At 54.0% G+C, this 19973-nt stretch overlaps 1 protein-coding gene across 1 annotated transcript; it reads left to right on the top strand.

The window, feature by feature from the left end:
• Positions 1-9850: 9850 nt before the first annotated feature.
• On the top strand, positions 9851-13536 carry FOXF1 (forkhead box F1). Its single transcript, XM_032996613.2, has 2 exons — positions 9851-10935; positions 12763-13536. Exons 1-2 carry the CDS (start codon positions 9876-9878, stop codon positions 12921-12923), a joined length of 1221 nt encoding a protein of 406 aa, XP_032852504.2. The 5' UTR covers positions 9851-9875; the 3' UTR covers positions 12924-13536.
• Positions 13537-19973: the final 6437 nt, after the last annotated feature.

Genomic DNA, 19973 nt, shown 5'->3' with positions numbered 1-19973 from the left:
GTTGGTTTTTAGGGCTAATTCTTGGAGATGCTTTTCCCTGTAACCCTCCTCTATCCCTGCCCGCTATGCCGGGAAACACAGCCCTGAAATTAGGGGGAAGGAGCGGCACGGGGCTCCCCAAAGATCCCAAAAGTCTTTCTGCTAAACGTAATGACTTTAAAAGAACAAAGAAAAAAAAAAAAATAACATCATATTTGCTCCCCAAAACTGATTAGGTTTAAAGTACACAGTTTAGACCAATCCGGCAGCAACATCCCGGGCATTCAGTGGTCTGTTTGTAATCTCAGCCTTTTTCATTAACATAAACACTACTTCAACAAAAATATACACGGCCACCTACTAAGCCAGTGAAGTAAATGAGGAGCCGGTCGCGCCGCTTTCGGCGCGGGTATTAAGCCGGGTTTAACGGGCGCGGAGCGGCCGCGCAGCCCGGCGAACCGCGGGGCAAGAGCCGCGTGGAAAACCCACGCGGAAATTGGTGTTAAACGGGTGTTAAACCCCTCGGGGCGGCGGGGGTGGGCACACAGAGCCGTTTACACACCTCCAATTCCCCTCTTCGGGAAAAGGTTAGGAAAAACCAAGAAAATAGGGCAGCAAATCCCCTCTGACCCAAACGCAAACCCGGGCTCTTTCTGCTCCCTTCCCTCCGTTCCGCGCCGTCCAGGGGCAGCGTTAACGGCACCGGGCAGGGGAGCGGGATGTCCGCTGGCGGGGGGGCCGGTCCCGGGGGGGGGCAGGTCCCGGGGGGCAGATCCCGGGGGGCAGGTCCCGGGGGGCAGGTCCCGGGGAGCAATTTACCCGCGGCCCCGACGGGCCGGGCTGGGCAGCGCCCGGGGTCGGGCTGTTCTGCCCGCGGGAGCGCTTCCCTCCCGGCTCACCCCTGTTTTCCAGGGAATAATTATATTGTCTATGTCTTATTATTGGTTTTGCAGGAAATCAATTTCACTTTTCGTACTTGTTTGCTTTTTTTTTTTTTTTTTTTGCGTCCATGCTTTCTCTCTTTTTCTTTCGCTTTTTCCATCTCTTTCTTTCTCCCTTAATTTGTCTTTTTCTCTCTTTTTCTTTATTTTCTTCTTTTCAGCTCTTTCTTTCTTTCTTTCTTTCTTTCTTTCTTTCTTTCTTTCTTTCTTTCTTTCTTTCTTTCTTTCTTTCTTTCTTTCTTTCTTTCTTTCTTTCTTTCTTTCTTTCTTTCTTTCTTTCTTTCTTTCTTTCTTTCTTTCTTTCTTCTTTCTTTCTTTCTTTCTTTCTTTCTTTCTTTCTTTCTTTCTTTCTTTCTTTCTTTCTTTCTTTCTTTCTTTCTTTCTTTCTTTCTTTCTTTTCTTTCTTTCTTTCTTTTCTTTCTCTTTCTTTTCTTTCTTTCTCCTATTTCCCTGTTTCTCCATTCCTTTCACCTTTTCTCTCTTTCTCACTCTTGTTCTTAATTTCTCTGTCTTAATTTATCTCTTTTTTCTCTCTCTCTCTTTGTTTCTCTTTTTCATATTCTCTTTCCAGTTATCATTCTTTCTCTCCTTTATTTCTTTTACCTTATTTCCTTTACTTTCTTTCCTTTACCTTATTTCCTTTACTTTATTTCCTTTCTTTTCTTTTCTTTCTTTCTTTCTGTACATCGTTCTATACGTCGTTGTGTCTGTTCTGTCTTCTGTTCTGTCTTCTTCCTCACTTTCTCGTTCTCTCTCCCCTCCAGGACACTCTCTCTCTGTACCCATTTATTATTTCAGTATTTGGAGTATCTTTTCCCCTTCTGGGGCTGCGGGACAAACCAGACCCAGGGCTGCCCTCCAGCTCTAAAGCTTCTTCCCGATGTCATGAAAACGCCCTTTCCTGACATGCCACCGCTAATTTCACCACACGTCGGTGTTCGGTTTAATCACAACCTTCATCGGGAGGGTTCGCAACCCCTCCGTGGGTCGGACCCACTCCGTCCCCAGCGCCAGGACTGTGCAGGCTGGTTTCCATACGCTTTAAGGGCTCAGCACCCTGCCCCGATGCCACCTCCCGTGGGTCGCCCCGTCCCACCCGTGGTGGTGGGGGGGGGAACACGGGTGACCTGGAGCTGCTTGTGCCGCGGGCACCGTGGGAGCTCCGCGGCTTCACCCCACTCGTTCCGTGGGGGAAACCGCACTGCGGGGGGAGAAAAGTCCTTGAACCCGCGGTTCTTTGAGCGAATCTGTCCAATTCGATAGTTTCCAAAAGAGAAACGAATGATTCTGCATGAAAAAATTACTATGCTGCAACCCTGGGCAGCATCTTTCCTCGCAGGTAGCCGGCAAAATCTGCTGGAGAATGGGTTTTGCTTCCAGCGCCTTGGGGGCCAGGCTGGAGTTTCCCCCATTCACCGATTTTAAGGGGGTTAGATGCGAAATGATTTTATATATTTTTAAGAAGTGGAATTTAAAGGAGATTGAGAGGGCGAAGCTGAAGGTGCTGCAAAACGCGTTGAGGGGGGAATTATAATTCGTCGAGCCATTCTGAAAACAGGAAAAGCAAAACCATTTATGGGTTCGTTATTCGAATTTTTAGTGAGTTCCGCGCCAGTTTTGGTGGTGGGGTGTTTTTTTGTTTTTGTTTTTGTTTTGTTTTATTTTTCTTTACAGGTTTCTTCCCCTTTCTTCCCCGGCTTTCTCACATCCCTTTCCCCAAGAAACCAAGATGCGCAACGGGAAAATGGATGTACCCGTTACCGCTATCAGCCTGATTCTCACAAAAAGCCACTGTTTTGCTGCAGAATTCGGTTAACTTCGAGGCATAATAGCCACTGCTGCAGAAAGCATTTCCACCTCGGATCGGGCATTCCAAGTATCCACTGAGCATTGATCATCTTTCCCGGGAATGCCAACCGAGCACGGCGTCCCCTGCACAACATTTTTTAAAGACCCCCCCAAAAGTCTCTTACAATATTTAACTAGGGACAGGTTGTGCAAAAGGGATCGTTTTACGAGGCGCTCTTCCGTTTTTCTAAGGAGGTGGGAAAGATGATTAACCAATTTTTGGTGTCTTTTAAATCTCTGTGCTGGTAATTGCAAAGCAAAGGGGGTCCCGAAGCTGCAGCACCCCTTACTGTGGCTGTAGAGCCTGCTGCTGCACTACAGAGCTGCCGAGGTCCAACAATTAAGCGATACATCATCAGCTGGGAGTTTGCTCATTTTTAAAAAAATAATAATAACGATGGAAAACAGATTTTGCAAGGAGACATTTGAAGGAGAGCGGTCGCCAGGTCTCTGCAGCGCGGGGAGCAGGGCGAGGGGAGCTGCAGTTGTTTACAGTGGGGGTTTTTCACATTTGTGAACGTGGGTGCCGAAACCCCCCCTTGGGGTTGGGGAGGGAGGAACGGAGTTTAGGTTCGGGATTTATTACAGAAACAAGGTTTTACAAAATCAAGAGGTTGACCTGGGCCACGGGCAGTAGTTGGGGGCTGACCTTGGTCCGGGCAGGGGGGGTGTCCCCGGACCTTGGCGGGTGCAGCCCCTTTGCCTGGGGGCTGCATGGCCGCTCTGCAGCCCAGCCCCACTCCCGGTAGCAAAGCAGACGAGGAAAAGTCCCACCGGTGGGGTTTTTTTTTCCACCCTCTGAGGGATGGTCTGGGGCTCTCTTCAGCAAAAGCCGCTTTTGCAAGTGGGGAGGATCTGGCCGGTCCCGGCGCAGCGTGGGAGCTCCGTGGGCAGAGCCCAGAGGACAAAGCCCCTCTGCTGCACCAGGGAGACGCGCCGGGGGCTTCCCCCCCCCCAGCCAGGTACCTGGGCAGGTCGGTGCCTCCCGGCAGGTCACTGTCCCGGCCCTGAGATGGTGCCACCCTCGCCAGAGCCCCCCGGAGGCTCCTTGCTCTCAGCACCCTTCACTGACACCCCCTGTTCTTGCCACATCCCTCCTCACGGGGGGACCGCCGCGTCCTGCGTGGATGGCTCTGCCGCCGCAACCCCCCTCTCCCCGCTCGCCAGGTGACAAGGCAGAAGGAGGCGGGGGGGGGGGGGGGGGGGGAGGGTGGTTCTGGGGGCCCCAGGGCCAACTGCCCGGGTGCTGGCACCCCCTCTCCCCCCGGGGCCCGGTGATGCTCCGGCCGCAGTGGTCCCGGGAAGGATGGAGCTGCACAAAATCCTTTCTCCCTCTGGGGAGCTCCCCCGGACAGGCAGCACCGGGGACCGACCCGGGGCTCTGCAGAGTCGCGGAAATCCTGCGAGTCCCCCCAACCTCCCCCCCCGGAGTTTTCCTCTTGGGGAACCCGCTGCCCGCACCCGCAACCCGGGGGATCGGGGTACCCCAGCCGCACCGGGGTCCGCACCATCGCTGTCCCCGGGACTCAGCACCCAGGGGCAGCACAGGGAGGACGGATCCTTCCCCAAACCCGTCGGGTTTGTTTTCAGCATCTCCATATTTAAGTGTAGACGAAGCAGCCACTTTGGTTATTACTTAGCCCGACAATTATACCGTCCCCTCGGCTTTTACCAGCCGTGGAAGAAAACAATCTTTTCCTCCTTGATTTGGGCTATTCCGTTTTAACTTCTTTCTCCTCTCTGTGCGGACGGATTTTGGGTGACCAAAAATTCCCCCCCTCCTCTAGCACCGGCACATCGGTGCGATTTCGACGGGGTTTTGAGTTAAAGTTGGGCAGAAAACAACGAAAAAAAAAATGTTCAATAAGCCTGGAAATAAGGCTGAGCCCCGGGGAAGCCCCTCGTCCTCCTCGTTTGGGGCCCGGCCGAGTCTTTTCGCTCCGAGAGACGTCGGGGACTGGAGGTGATTCCCGATCCCCAAAAGCTCAGCAGATCGAAATGTCTCTCCGGTACCGTTGATCCCATTTTACCGCTAATGCGCCCGAGTTTGAGGCTAGAAAAGCTGGAAATGGCTAGTCATTTTGTTTGTGTGCCACACTGTTCTGCCAAAAGCCTGGGAGACGGGGACATCATTCCCGGAATCTCCTGTTTGATTTGGGGGCATCCCCAGTCCCGTTCCCGTCACTAGAAGAGCCCCCCAGGGAAGAAAACGTGTCACGGATGGCTCAGCAATGCCAGCCTGGATTTACACCTGGATTTACATCTGGATTTACACTTCGGACCGCCTTCAAGGGCGAACTTTTTTGCCGAGGGATGGCCGGGAGCATCACTCGTCGGGTCCCGGCTCTGCTTCGGCTCAGCCCCGCTGTTTCCCTCGGTACCCAGGTCCTCGGGTCTGAATCCCAGCCAGGCAAAAAGCATCCCTCCGGGAAAGTATTCTAGCTATCCGTCCCTGAGCAGGGATATAAATACCCGGAGATATTTCGAAGATCTCTGTGGGAAGCGATAGTGTCTAAGCGGTAGCGCTCGGAGCTTATTATCGCTGGAACCGATTTGTGTTGCAGGGACTGGGTCCTGCCAGAAAACTCCTAAAAAATCCCGCGCTGAAGAGGGCTGTAAATTCCTGTCCTGCAATATTTCATTGAAGGACGTCATGGAAAATGTGGGCTCTTTTTTTTTTTTTTTTTTTGGGGGGGGGGTCAGCGTCGGGACAGGCAGAGAGGGGAAAAGGGAGACAAAAGGGGGGGGGGGGAGTGTAAGATTTTCCTTTTTTTTTTTCTTTCCCCTTTCTGATCAAATCCTGAACTTCTGCCTGAGACGCGGCGGCTGACAGGCAGCCCGCACCTCCCCGCAGCTGCCTTAGGCGCTTCGGCACCTCTGCTTTGCACCCACTACCAATTTCGGCTTGTTTTTTTCCCAAAACCTTCTCCAGGTCCCGCTCGGTGCTGGAGGCCGGGTTCTGCCCCCACGGAGCCCCGGGGATGCGAGGGGCCGGGGCTGAGCTCTCGGTGCCACGGGAAAAGGGCCAGTCCGCGACAGGGCACACGCACACGCGTGGAATAAAAAGCCCTGCCGTGTGATGAACCTATAAAAAAAAGGGGGGGCAGGGGGGAGGCGTGTGTCCCCCCAAATACCACCTCTCTCTAAATCCGTCGACCCAGCCACCCTCTCCCCATCCTTGAGCCCCTCGCTTGAACGCACCCCCTCGGCCTTAAATAAACATTTAGGGATCAATTTGCCGCGGATTTGGGTCCAAAAAAAAAAAAAAAAAACAGCCGAGGGAAAAAGGCCGGTGCTGGGGAAGGGGGGAGGGGGGGGTCCTGCGGGTGGTGTTAATGCAAAGCAGGGGCAGCGGGGGGGGGGGGGGGGACGGGGGACATGGGGCGGTCACTCCCCTCGCCCTGGGTGGTCCGGGCTCGCAGAAACACCCCGGCCCCTCTCCGAGCAGCACCCAGCCCGCCTATAACAATACCACCTATATACATTTCCATACTCGGATTACACCCGGCCTGGTTGCAAAGTTGACTTCACTTAAGCAATTAGCTAGTAAAAATACCTTCGGCGCAGGAAAAGGAAGAAAGCTCGGATTTGTCTATTTTTACACAAAACACTGCCGAGTTTCGGGGAGGGGGGAGGGAATGGGAGCGGGTTTGGGAAGGAGCCGGTGGGGAAGCGCGGCGGGGCCGGGCTGGTTGCGGGGAGTATGAGGGGCCGAGCCGGCAAAAAGGGCTCCAAACGGTGCCGGGATTAGCAGGGCTAATTGCTCTAGATGATATTTTTCATTCTCTTTTTTTTTTTTTTTTTTTTTTTTTTCCCGGCATCTCTCCTCCGCCGGGGGCTGGGGGCGGATCTGATTAAACCACCCAAACCACCAGCAAACAGCAGCAAAAGCGAGTCCCGTTCATCTGCGGGGCCAACCCCCATCTTCAATCCAGAAAGTTTCCCGTCCTCTCCCCTCCCAAAACCCATCCCAGGCCCATTTTGAACCTGAAAATACTTCTGGGACCTGGGCGGAGGTTTTATCAACATTAAAGTGTCACCACCAACCCCTCTCCCAGCGTGTTTCTCTCCCCTCCATCCCTCCATCCAGCCCCGCACACCGTCATCCCCCTCGTACATCAGACACCACACGGCCCGGTTTTTCCTCCCCAAAACTCTCCTTTCCCCAATTCACGGGCTCCGTTTCAAACCCTCCAGCGTTTCTGCTATTCCCACGGCGAGGCCTATAAAACCCAGAGCGATGTATTTCCATTTTTAATGTTTGCTGGCTATAATAAATACATCGGAAACCAAATCTGCACACTCCAAAAAGATACTGCGAGAGTGAGGAAGGGCACTCGTGCAGGGACTGATATTCTCTGAAGGGGAATGGTTTGCTTTTTGGTGAGTTTCTTTACTCGCAGGTATTTTATTTCCTATTGGATGGTGACGACGGTTTTGAACGTGGATTTTACACGAGCTCTGTGTACTGTGTTTCGAGCTCCATCCCTGGGTGTTTTGGGGGCAGGTCGGGGAGATTCCATCGCAAAGCGATAGAAATTAAACAAAACCACCCTTTTCGTGGCCCGGGGAAGGGGGACAGAGGGACGGCATTTGATGCAGAGCAAAGCTCAAGGTCCGCAATGCTCTCCCCCCGCAAAAATAAAAAGAAATACAGAGAGGAGCAGAGGGCTTATTCTGCAAAAGCCGACTCGGGGCTGTAAGCATCCGGGAAAGGTGATCGCTTCCCGAAAAAGCAATTTTGGGGGTAGTTTTTCCCCCTCCTTGAGCAGCTGGAACAGCCTGACCTCCTCCTCCTCAAGGGAATAGGTCCAGAAATAGCTGTCTCCCCCTCTGCCACCCCCTTCCCTGGTCCCTGCCCCCGGCCTGGGGTTTGCCCAGGGCTGTCCCCTGCTTGTCCCCATCCCCAAAGCTCCCCCCTTCTCCTGGGAACAGGGGGGCCGGTGCTTTCTGCAAGAGGATTTATTTTGCGGAGAGGGGACAGACGATGGGAAGGGAAAGGAGAGAGGGAGGGAAAAAAACAAAACAAAACTAAAAACCCCTGATGTGAAATCCCTCTTGGTTGTATCACAGATGTGACAGGCGCCCCGGAGGCTGCTCACAACTCCTCGCGAATAACGCGGAGAGAGTTTGGGAACCCGATCGGTATCTTTCTCTTAAAAGGTATTAAATTATCATTAAAAACTTTAAAAGCGAATCTGGAAGACGGGAAACTTGGGGGAAGGGGTCCCCTCTTCTTTCTCTGCGAGGGTGCAGTGGGTCAGACCCACAGCACTGTGGTGCGGCCTGCAATGGGGTGGGGTGGGGGGGAAAGAGTTGTTTTTTTTTTTTTTTTTTTTTTCCCCCCCTTCCTTTCTCTCTTCATTTCCCCAATCCTGAAAGGGAGTCGGCTGCAGCAGCCAGCACATCTGCTCCGCTGAAAGCCCAGGCTGCTCTAGCCGTGTCTTCCCCCCCTCCCACCCCCCCGGAGCGCAGGTTTCCACGCGCGGTCGGCGTGAAAAGTGACAAAGGTTTCAAGAGACTTACCTCGAGTGACAGCTCTCCTGATGGGACGATGCTCAAAAGGGTGGTTTTTTTTTTTTTTTTGGTTTTTGTTGTTGTTGTTGTTGTTTGGGTTTTTTTTTTTTTTTTGGGGGGGGGGGGAGAGAAAAGGGGATCTCTGTCCCCCTGCCTTCCTATTCTCCTTCTCCCCACCCCTCGCGTGTGCCCGTAGCATCCGCCGGGGCTGAGCATCAGGCTCCTGGCGTTCAACTGCAAACGTTCAGCAGACGTTTGTATACCACCCCCCCAAAAAAAAACCCCCAAAACAACTGTCCGACCCTCACCCCTAGAGCAGCCTCGGAGCAGGCGAGGGGTCCGGAACCCGTTCCCATCCCCGGACCGGCGGCGGAGGCAGAAAAGGGCATTTCGAGAAACAGCAGGAGTTTTCGCCGATTTCTTTTTATTAAAGCACCCCCGAGCCCGTGTTTACATTGCGCAGTATAAACATCCTGCCCGGGCCCGCCGAGCTTAAAAGAGCGCACGAAGAGGGGGTTTAAAGTGGGTGAAACTCCGCGCTGCGCGGAGGCCGCCGCTGCCCTGCGCCGCCCGCGGAAGCTGCCGCGCCCTGGCCCTTTCCACGGCCCGCGTGGGGCCCTTCCCACCCTCCCCCCGTGATTTTCAGCAGAAGCGGCGGGGGAAAGGGGGACGGGCGGGGACGGGCCGGGGGGGGGGGGGGGGGGGGACGGACACACCACGACACATACACACGGGTGGCGGCGCCCCACGTAGCGCCTCGGTCACGCGTGGCCCAACCCCACATATACACGCTCTCCCCCTTTTTTCCCCAATCCCCGCGGCGGGCTGGGATGCGTCGCGCAGCCCCCGGGTGGGGCAGGGCGGCGTGGAAAGGGCTCTTTAAAAGCTGCCCACCAGCTGGGAGCGGAGGGGGCCGCCCGGGGGGGGGGGGGGGGGCGTGGGGGAACGGGTCGGGGCGGGGATCTCCTCTCCGCTCTTACGTCTGTCAAGGAGCGGCAGACGCCGCTGCAAGGAGATAAAGTAAAAGGCGAACGGCGGGACTCGGGGGCAGACTCGACAGCCAGCGCGATGGGAAGCAGCTCCCCGAAGCACCAACCCAGCTAGAGCCGGGGCGGGGCGGGCGGGGGGGGGGGGACGGGACGGGGCCGGCGGCTCCGGGAGCCCGGCCCGCCGAGGGGCAGCGGAGGCCGCCGGCTTCTTTCTCGCAGCTCAGCTCGCTTCCACCCGCCCCCCCCATCCCGCCTCCCTGCGCACCCCCCCCTCCTCCGACCCTCCGCCTCTCGCTCGCCTTCTGCAGCCGCGCTCGGATTTAGGGATAAAGTGGGAGGAGGAGGGAAAAGAAAGCGAGGGGGGGGGGGGGCGGGAGGGGAGGTAGGGGTGTCGTCGCTTCCATTTGTTTATCCTCGGAGGGGTGAAGTCTCCCGGTGGGAAGAAACCCCGCCGGGGGGAGACCGGGGGTTTAGGGGTGTGTGTGTGTGGGGGGGGGGGGGTGAGTGGCGGCGAGCCCCCAGCAGCGTGGCCTTTTGGGGGGGCTGGTGGGGGAGGGTGGCGGAGGAGGGCCGGGGCTGGCCGCCGCGGACCTGGCCGTAGATGACTGCAGAAGCGCAGCAGGCTCTGTCCTCTCAGCCCCCTCCTCCTCCGGTGCAGAGCAGCTACGGCCCCATGTCCTCCGTGGCCGAGAAGCAGCCGCAGAGCTCGGCCATGGACGCCGCCTCCGCGGGGACCGGCGGGGCGACCGGCAGCGCCCCGGGCAGCGGCAGCGCCCCGGGCAGCGCCGGTCCCAAAGCGAAGAAAACCAACGCGGGGATCCGGAGGCCGGAGAAACCGCCTTATTCCTACATCGCCCTCATCGTCATGGCCATCCAGAGCTCGCCCTCCAAACGCCTGACCCTCAGCGAGATCTACCAGTTCTTGCAGAGCCGCTTCCCTTTTTTCCGAGGTTCCTACCAGGGCTGGAAAAACTCGGTGCGCCACAACCTCTCGCTCAACGAGTGCTTCATCAAGTTGCCCAAGGGGCTGGGACGCCCGGGCAAGGGCCACTACTGGACCATCGACCCGGCCAGCGAGTTCATGTTTGAGGAGGGCTCGTTTCGCCGCCGGCCCCGCGGTTTCAGGAGGAAATGCCAAGCGCTGAAGCCCATGTACAGCATGATGAACGGGCTCAGCTTCAACCACCTCCCCGAGAGCTACGGCTTCCAGGGCTCGGCCGGCGGGCTCTCCTGCCCCCCCAACAGCCTCTCCCTTGAAGGGGGTTTGGGGATGATGAACGGGCATTTGTCCAGCAACGTGGAGGGGATGGGCCTCGCGGGACACTCCGTGCCCCACCTGCCCGCCAACGGTGGGCACACCTACATGGGGAGCTGTACCGGCTCCACGGCGGGGGACTACCCGCACCACGAGAGCTCCGTGCCCGCCTCCCCGCTGCTCGCCGGCGGCGGCGTGATGGAGCCCCACTCGGTTTACTCCAGCTCGGCCTCGGCGTGGGCTCCCTCCGCCTCGGCGGCCTTGAATACCGGCGCGTCCTACATCAAACAGCAGCCCCTCTCGCCCTGCAACCCCACGGCCAACCCGCTCTCCTCCAGCCTTTCCACGCACTCCCTCGACCAGTCCTACCTGCACCAGAACAGCCACAATACCGCCGAGCTGCAAGGTAAGGCGCGGACACGCGTGGGAGAAACCCCACACCGCCGCCGCGGGGGTCGGCCGGGGTGGTGGGGGGGGGGGGGGGGAGCGCTCCGCGGGCACGCGTGGAGTCCGGCGGCTCCAAGACGCCCCGCTTCGAGTTTTAATGCGTTCCCCAGCGAGGAGGCCGCCGTCCCCCCGCTCCTCGCCATCCCCTTTCCCGGGGCAACCGGGCAGCCGTCGGGGCTCGCCGCCTCTGCGGGGCTGGGAGCCGCCTGCTCGGGGGGCCGGTGGGCTCGGGCAGGCGAGGAGCCGCGGGAAAGCGAGACCAGGGGTGGACCCGTGGGTTCTTCCACCTCCATCGGAACCTGGAGGGCTCCGGAGGGAGAAAAAGGAGGGTACGGGGCGGGGGGGGGGATTTCCCCACCGGGGTGTCCGCCATCCACCCCTTCCCGTCCCCCGCCGTCATTTTCCAGGCCCGTCGCCTCCCTCCGCTCCTCCGCCCCCGCGGAAGTCGGTGGCCCGGGCCCCCCGCGCCCCACAGCCCCGGCCCCGGGATGGAGCTGCCGGGGGTGGGATTCCCCCGGCTCCTGGAGCGGGGAGAGGGGACAAACGGTGGTTTTGACCGGGAGGAGGCCTCGGGAAGGACAAGGCCGGCGCTGGGCTTCGTCCTGCGGCGCCAATTCACCTCGGGGCGGGGAATCTTGGGGCGCGGGGGAGCCCTGGAAATCGTGGCCGGGTGAAATGAGCACGTTTTGGGGGTCCCTGTACATCACCCCGGGCCTTCGGGGGCGGGAGGGGGAGCGGGAAGTGCCTGGCAGAAACGGGTGTGAAATGAAGCGGGAGCGGCTCAAAATCGAGAAACGAAGTGGGGGATAAAGCGTCAACCGGGCCGGTGCGAAGCGGCCGAGCCCCGGGCCAGCCCCGGGCCGGGGCCAGCACCCACCCGCGGGAACCCTCCCGCGCCCGGTGGGTCCCGGCTCCGGCTCAGCGCACCCAGAGCCGCTGGAAAACGGAGCAAAAAAATCCCTCCCGAGGAGCCACGGGGCCCACCCGCGGCCTTCACCTAAATATCCCGGATTAACATCCAAATTAACGGCGCCGGAGTGGCGTCCCCGGGCGGGAGTTTCTCCCCAGCGCACCCCAAATTTAAGGGGCGTTTGGATGTCCCGGGGTGGCGGCAGAAACGGCGGGCACGGCCCCGCTCCCGGCGGTTTTCGCCCTCGACCTCCCCGCCCGGTCTCTGCCACCGGCCCAGCAATGTCCCCACCGGTCCCGAATGTGCTTCCCCGCTCCGCACCCCGCGGATATTCCGCGCGGACGGAGGCGATGGGAAAAGCAGCCGGCACCTTCACGAAGGCAAAAAACCCCGGCCGACCAACGGAAAAAAAAAAAAACAAAACCAAAAACAAAACAAAAAGAAACCAAACACAAAACCCTAAACCCAAAACAGATCCTGTCTCCTCGAAGCGCTTTTGGGCATCGCCGTCCCGCGGAGGTTTCCTCCGCCGCACCTGTCCGCGCCCGCGGAGCCCCGGGAGTGCCCGTGGATTTGCGCGCAAAAAAAATATACTCAATTCCGCGTAGAGACCTGGGGGCTGCGTAGGGCTTGGGGGGGGGCGGTTTGTTTTTCTTTTTTTTTTTTTTTTTGTTTGTTTGTTGTTTTTTTTTTGTTTGTTTGTTTTGTTTTGTTTTGTTTTTTTTTTTTGTGTGTGTGTGTTTTTGTTTGTTTGTTTTTTATTATTATTTTTTTGGTTTTACCCCAGCCGGCGGCTTTCTCCCCCTCCGCCCTCATCCTCCTCTACTCAATATAATTCCGATGGCTGACGATCTTTCCCCCCACCCCGTCCCGCAGGCATCCCGCGGTATCACTCCCAGTCTCCGAGCATGTGCGACAGAAAGGAGTTCGTCTTCTCTTTCAACGCCATGGCCTCCTCCTCCATGCATTCAGCGGGCAGCGGCTCCTATTACCACCAACAAGTGACATACCAGGACATCAAGCCGTGCGTTATGTGATACGGGGCAGAAAAAAACACCTCCTGGGGCCGGCAAAGCCTGACCCGGGCATCGAGCCCCCCCTCCCCGGGACCCTCTGGGTGGAAGGGGAGGGTCTCTGTAGCCTGGCTTTGTTCAGGAGGAGCGGGGTGTGCGGCCCCGGGGCTGAGACTGCCCCGCAGCTGAGCATCGGCCGGACCCGGCCTCCAACACGGGTCTTTAAATCACAGACGGTCTCTGCCTTCATCTTCTGCTTCTTCGCTTGGGGCTGGCTTGAGAAGAAAGCAAAAGCAGCCCCGCACCCCCCTCTGAAAACCCCGGCTGTGAGTTGGGGTGAAGGGTTTGACAAATGAGGTTTTGATGCTTCTTTCCAAAAAAAAAAAAAAAAAAAAAAAAAAATTAAATTACTAATTCAGTTTTGTAATGGGCATTGAGCGATGTCGCCAGCTCGGTTGGTAGGAGCAGGGCAGGATCGGGACTGGGGGGGCTGGGAAGGACCCTGACCCCAAAACTGGCGCATTCTGCACCCGCGGCCCCTCCGCACCTCACCGCGGGGAGGAGCGGGCCCGCCATCGGGGTCCCCCCGCCCCAACCCCATCGGTCCTGTCTCACTTCGAGCCCTTTCTTCCTAGAAATACCCTTTTTTTTTTTTTTTTTTTTTTTTTTTTTTTCTTTCCGGCAAACACCCAACGGGAAAAAAAGTCTCTCAGAGGGATATTTTTTTTTTTTTAGCCATTATTTTCTTTTTTTTTTTTTTTACCTGCATAAAGACTGCAGGATCAGACCCTATGCAGAGAGAATAAGGCACTTTGAAAAGAGACAGCCATGCTCATTCTGTTATTTATTCTACATAATTTTTGTTGTTGTTGTTGCTAATAATCGAGACACGAATAGTCTCAGTTGATCAGTATTAAATCGGTGAATCTCTGTTGGCAATATTTGCCATATAGATTTTTTTTTTTAGTTAACCTTTGTAAATTTTAAACCGATCATGGTCTCTGTGTAAAGACAATCCTCCATATGTTTTTATAGAAATTTATATATAATGAAGGATTATTTCCCTCCCTCACCCCTCTATATTTTTTTTTTTGCCTTAACTTTGTACAGTTCGGAGACACCTATTTTAATTCTTTCTGCACTGTATAAAATTGTAATTATGTGGTTCTGGTTTTGGTTTTTTGTTTTTGTTTTTGTTTTTTTCGCCCTGTCCTTTTGTGTACGTTTTGCCCCTAAAGAAAAAAAAAATCGAACCAAAATAAAACATGTATGTTATTTGTACATGGGCTTCACGATTGTATGAGCAGCAAATAAACGAACATGCGGTGTAACACGCGTAATTATATCTGAGGAGTCTGTGGCCTCCGCGGAGCGCCCGGCCCGACCGCTCCAAATCTTCGTGCGTTTGATGTAATAATTCCCCATTTTGGTGTAGACTCCAAAAGGCTTTTTTGGGGTTTGGCTGCGGCTTCCGAGGGGTCCCGTGTCCCGGGCCGGTTACCCCTTTTGCTGAGCGGAAATATTTAAAATGAGGACAATGAAATGAGGAGGGAGGGAATCAGGAGGCGCGTTTTATTTTTATATTATTATTATTATTATTATTATTATTATTATTTCATTTTTTTTTTTCCCCCAAGGAGAAAGCAAAAGGCGGCGTTTGACAGCTCTTTCCCTCTTATTCGGAGACAAGGCGTGTGGCTGAGGGATGGAGCCTGCGGCTCCTTTTCTCTCCTCCTCCACCCCGGGCATTTTTCGGGCAGCCTGAGCCGAACATCCCTGCGGAATTTCCGCTGGTAACGGCTGCGACCGTGTTGAGGAGATTGGTAAAAGTTCCCGCTTTTTTTTTTTTTTTTTTTAACCTGCGTGAAAAAAAATATTAAAAAAAAAAAATCAAGCAGATGATGAACTTCTGCACCATCACTGCCCTGTGCTGGGCAGAAATAAATCCGCAGTGAGGGGAGAGCAAGCAGCAGGGACACAAGCCTGGCTCATTTGAAAAATAAGTCTTTTCCTGTGAAGTTTGGGTTTATTTAGTCTAATTAAGCATACTAGCATATCTTGGATATTTTGCTTTAATCCATGGGCCGATATGTCTCTATCAACCCTCATGCCACAAATATACACACACATAAAAAATAGTTTTCTCATATAGAGAATTTAGGTTACTGCACACTAATTTGCCCAGCTGTGTGTAATCAGCTTAACTAAAAGCAAAGTTAGCTGGTAACAACAACAACAGATCTAATTATTCTGTTAATTAAAGCAGGTGGGAGAGGCTTTATCAGAGTTGGTGGAGGCCTTCCTCCGAGAGTGAGGGGCTTTGGGGGGGATGGTGTTTTTTTTTTTTAAGGGTTGAGGCTAGAGGCAATCAACCTGCAGTATTTATTGGGGTTTCCCTGGTTTTATGCCTTTATTGGTTGATCCTTCCCTCTGTCGTCGGGACTGCTGCCCATTGCTGTCGGAGGTGAGCTGCGTTGTTACCAACTTTATATACAAGCTGCAGGTTTTTGCTCCTGAAGCACATATCTGTGCTAGGTGTGGCTGAGATAAAGGTCCAGGGTTAGGAGTTCAGGCTCTGCCAAGCGGTTCTTCCTTCCTTGAAACCTCCCTGTCACTCCTAAGGTTCATTTTAATTTTTTCAGGTTAATTTTGGACTCTTCCTTTTGCCTGTAGTGCTGATGCCTTTGCAGCTTGGTCTGGGCTGGAAAGGCTGGGGCAGGCACCTCGCAAAGCTCAGTTTGAAGGGGTTTGGTAGCTGGTCCCCAGCAAAGGTTGCCACGATTCATTTTTCTCCCTCCTGTTGGTTTCCAAACCTGGAAAAACAGAACCACCGCATACCGTGGACGCCACATATTCCTCAAGCCAGTGAGCGCAGTCTAAACAGACAGCTCTGCATCTCAGACACCTACACCAGGGAGGAGAGGACGAAACGCCACAGGCCCCCAGCCCTTCTCCTGCACAAGCCAAACTTGATTTTTTTTCCCTGCATAGATTCTCCCAGGGGATGGCAAAAAAGCTAGCTGCTGTCACAAGCGGTCCCTTTGTCCAAGCTCCACTTGTACATCTGCAGGGTCGGTTGGGCTCTGGTTGGAGGCGAGGAGGAATCAGCTTGCTCAGAAATGCTGTTGGAGCCCTGTAAGAGGAGATGAGACAGAGACTTGCTCAGAAATGTGGTATTTGCTCACGTAACGGCCCAGATCTGACTGTGCTGTGGCTCAGTTCAGTATCAGCGACCTGCTCTCCGCTTCCAAATCTTTAGTTTTACAAAAAGATGGTTTTCTTTGCATTTGGATTTTTTTTTTTTTTTTTTGTATTTTTACTATAGGAAAGAGTTTCTCCTTGCAGATGCCCTGTGCAGGCCCGGGAGTTTTCTACAGGGCTGAAATTTTGGCGCTTGACAAGAAACAGGGCCTGGTGACTGCATCTGGGTTTGGCACAGATGCACCCCCGGCTCGGGGGTTGGGGGGGGGGGGTCCCTGGGTGTGCTGCACCCAGGGCCATGCGCTGCCGTAGCGAGGCTTTGGGTGGCGAGACACGTTGGCAGCCTCGATGCTTCCCTCTGCTCCTCCCGGGGTGCTTCCTCCCATCCTTGCAGGGCCACCACAGAGCTGGAGATCTGTCACTGTCACCCACCCATGGGCTCGTGTCCCCAGGGCTGCATATGGGGGGGGGGTGGGGTGGGGTGTGTGTGGTGTGGGCACAGGGTCCCACGTGGGGGAACAGCTTGAGGCAGCGTGGCATCACGCAGGGATCCCAAAGCAGGGACACGCACCGTGGGGCCCCTGTGGAAGGAGATGTAAGGGCTGGGTTCCCCCGTGGGGGGGCTGTGACATAGATTTGGGGGGGGGCCCATTGGGGTGATCTGTGGTTCTTTGTGGGGGGGAACGACAGCATTTGGGCAGGGATGCTGTTGAGTGGCCTCTTGGGGCAGGGGAGGGGGGTTTTGGAGGGATCACCTGGGGGGGGTCGGGGGTGGGGGGGTGCCCCGGGGGTGGGTGCCCCGGGGGTGGGTGCCGGGCGGTGCCTTTCCCTTGGCGACAGCGCCACCTGGTGGCGGAGGACCGGAACCACCGGCACCCCCCGCGCCTTGCCCCGCCGCGATTTTCCCCAAATTCGGCTTAAAACCGGGACTCTTCTGGCGGGTTCTGACTTTTTCCCCACAGGGTGGGTATTAGAGGTTTGTTTTCTTCTATTTTTATTTATTTATTTATTTAAATTTCCTTCTGGCATCCAGTGCTCCGAAGGTGAACGTCCCTTTATCTTCAAAATTAGCATCGCAATATTGGTGATTGAATGTGCCATGCAAAATTCGTTTATGGGACGCTTCTGGCTCAGGCCTGCTCTGTGCCCACGTGGGACAGATGGGGATATCTGGCATGGGATATCATGAAATAGCCCATGAATACAGACACTCAGCATGTGATGGGGTTGGCCACCCAGACTAGCAGAAAACTGGGTACTTTGGAGACTTAACTGGTGGGAACGAACACCTTGAATCTTAAACGGGTATTTGGAAGGCCAAATACTGAGTTTGGTACCAACTTCTTAGCAGGTAAAGGCTCAGATCCATCAGAATAATTGGGTACTTGATTTCTCTCCTAAGCACCTCGAGGGATCTGAGCCACAGTTCCTGTCACTTTTGAAAAGGGGACCTTGATTTCTGTGTCACTGAAATGCTTTTGGAAGACCACACCTGCACATTTGGTCCCTCTCCGTGCATATTTACAAGCACAACTGCTGCCTGACACCAATCTCTGCAGGAAAAGCCAGTGCTGGGGTGCTCCTGTGGGCTTCGCATTTGCACATCGCTGCCAAGAAATCTTTGTCACTGGGCGTCATCCTCAGGGACCAAATACCTGATGCAGGTTGGTGTGCGTCTGGCTAAAGGAGAACCCCTGATGAGCAGGAGATGCCGTGCGTGCTGGCAGCAGCTCTGAAGTCATGAGCTGAGGTTATTCATAGAAACAATTATCAAATTGGCTCAACAAGTGAGGAAAGGCATGTGGCTCCGTTGTTTTTTTTTAAGTAACTTTCACTGCCAGTATTCATCTTGCCCAATAAGAAAGTAAAGTCAGAATATTATTAAGGAAAGACAACAGAAGGAATAAACCTTATTGTTATTGAGCTTCTGGGTTGCAAATCTATCTATTTGCACGGGCTCTTTCAGATCAATTCTCGTTATCACAGGTTGCTCTGATCCATCAAATTTCTGATAGATAGTTTTAAGCCCAACCTTAAAAAATGAGCTAAACATTTGCAAGGGAGATGCAGATCCTTCAGAAAATTGAGGTGAATCGCAATGTTGATAAACATGAATTTCTTCCTGGACACTTCTCGCAGATCCTTTGAGAGATCCTAAGAAGCCTGCGGGCCACTGGTACAAGCATCAGAGAGCAAATAACAATTCTAGAGGTCAAACGAGCTCTGATTAATCATGGACAGAGCTGCAAAGACACTGGCAGTGCTACTTTACTTCAGTAGTTTGTACACTGGTGTAAATATGTGAGCCTGAACATAGGCATTTCTTTATTTATAGCAGCAGGAGTTGGAAAAGCCAGAACGGTACAGAAAGTGCAGTTCTGTTGCTCAGCTCAGCTTCAGGCTAATTACTGAAAAAATAAGCAAACACACCTGGGAAAGCAAGATGACAGGGCCTGGAAACTTTTGTGGGGACTTACAGTACTAAGAGTTCACTTGGAGCAGAACTTGCTACAGCAATTGTGTTCCTCTGTGGTGGGAAAGAAAAGCTGCTGGAGACCAGCTACCCAAGTAATCGCTTCCCTCAGAGAGATGGAAACGCCACGCTTCGGCATCTGAGCACCGCAGGTGCCTGGAAACGCTCTGAAAACACGATATCCCTCTGGAAAAGTGTAAGTATTACTCTTGTCTGAACAATTATTCACTCAAAAAACCTAAGGAGTGGCAGCAATGGATACACTAATGCCTAGAAATGTAGAAGCTTTTACAGTATTTCATGAATGTTTTCCTTTTTGCCCTGCCCATTTTTTTTTTTTTTTCCCCCTCCCATCTAACAGTCCTATACGTTTCCCTTATTCCTTAAAGAAAGGAAATCACCCTGATTTAGCTCCTTGTGTTCCTGCATGTGATGGGTGGACCACAGCACACCGATGTGACCCATTAAGCCTCTGGAGGAGGCACATTTTGGGAAAAACATCTCCGTTTCTATCTAATGTCTTATCTCACAGGATGAGAGCCCTGGGGTTTATATCCCTGGCCGGGGTGAGGGGACAGAGTGGCCATGAGGCTGCAGCTTTCTGCTGGGAAGCAACAAGATGCTCGTCTGGGACATCAGGTACCTGTCACATAAAAAAGTCCAAAGGCTACCACGCTGTGAGTTTGGTGGATTTTTGGTTTGGTGTTTTTTTTTTTGTTTTGTTTTTTTTTTTTTTTTTTTTTTTTTTTTGAGAGAGCTTTTGATGAGTTTCTAGTCTGTTCTCTCCAGTTGTTTTCCAGAGTGGTAGGAGTCACCAGTTGGATCTAGTCTATCAGGAGCCATCTCCACCTTCCTTTTTTTTTTCCCCATCTGTAAAACGTGGATGTTACTGGGGCGACCGTAAAGATTGACTAGATAGGTCCGTATCCTGAACTCATTTCTCCCAGTGACTTCAGTGGGATGCCCAGCCCAGAACAATGGCAGGATACACGACCCTAAACATTTCTGCAGTTCTTTGAAAGATGAAAAGCAGTGACTTTTATACCTATGTCAGCATAGGGGCAGGGAAACGTTTCATGATGTTTATAGCAGACATCACGGACATTACACATGAAAACATGGGAAATGGTGCGCTTTTCTTGTAGGGAGATAATCTTTAATAGATGGCAATGAGGAAATAAAAGCACTCGTACACAACAGGCTACCTCACGGAGGGGTATGTTTGCCTGAGTAACATGGCCACAGCCACAGATGTTTCCTCCAGAGCCAGAACTGCTGCATGGGACTGTTCCTTCTGAGGAACCGGAATGAGAGAAATCCCAGCACACGCTTTTCCTCCCCCCCCTCCTCACCCCTTGCTGCAGTTGTAGAGAAAAAAAAAGCAACCCCAGTGCTTGATT

Source organism: Tyto alba, unplaced genomic scaffold (assembly GCF_018691265.1).
Source record: "Tyto alba isolate M040663 unplaced genomic scaffold, T.alba_DEE_v4.0 Super-Scaffold_26, whole genome shotgun sequence".
Taxonomy (NCBI): Eukaryota; Metazoa; Chordata; class Aves; order Strigiformes; family Tytonidae; genus Tyto; species Tyto alba.
Note: the sequence above shows the minus strand (reverse complement) of the source record. Positions and strands in the feature narration are given on the sequence as shown.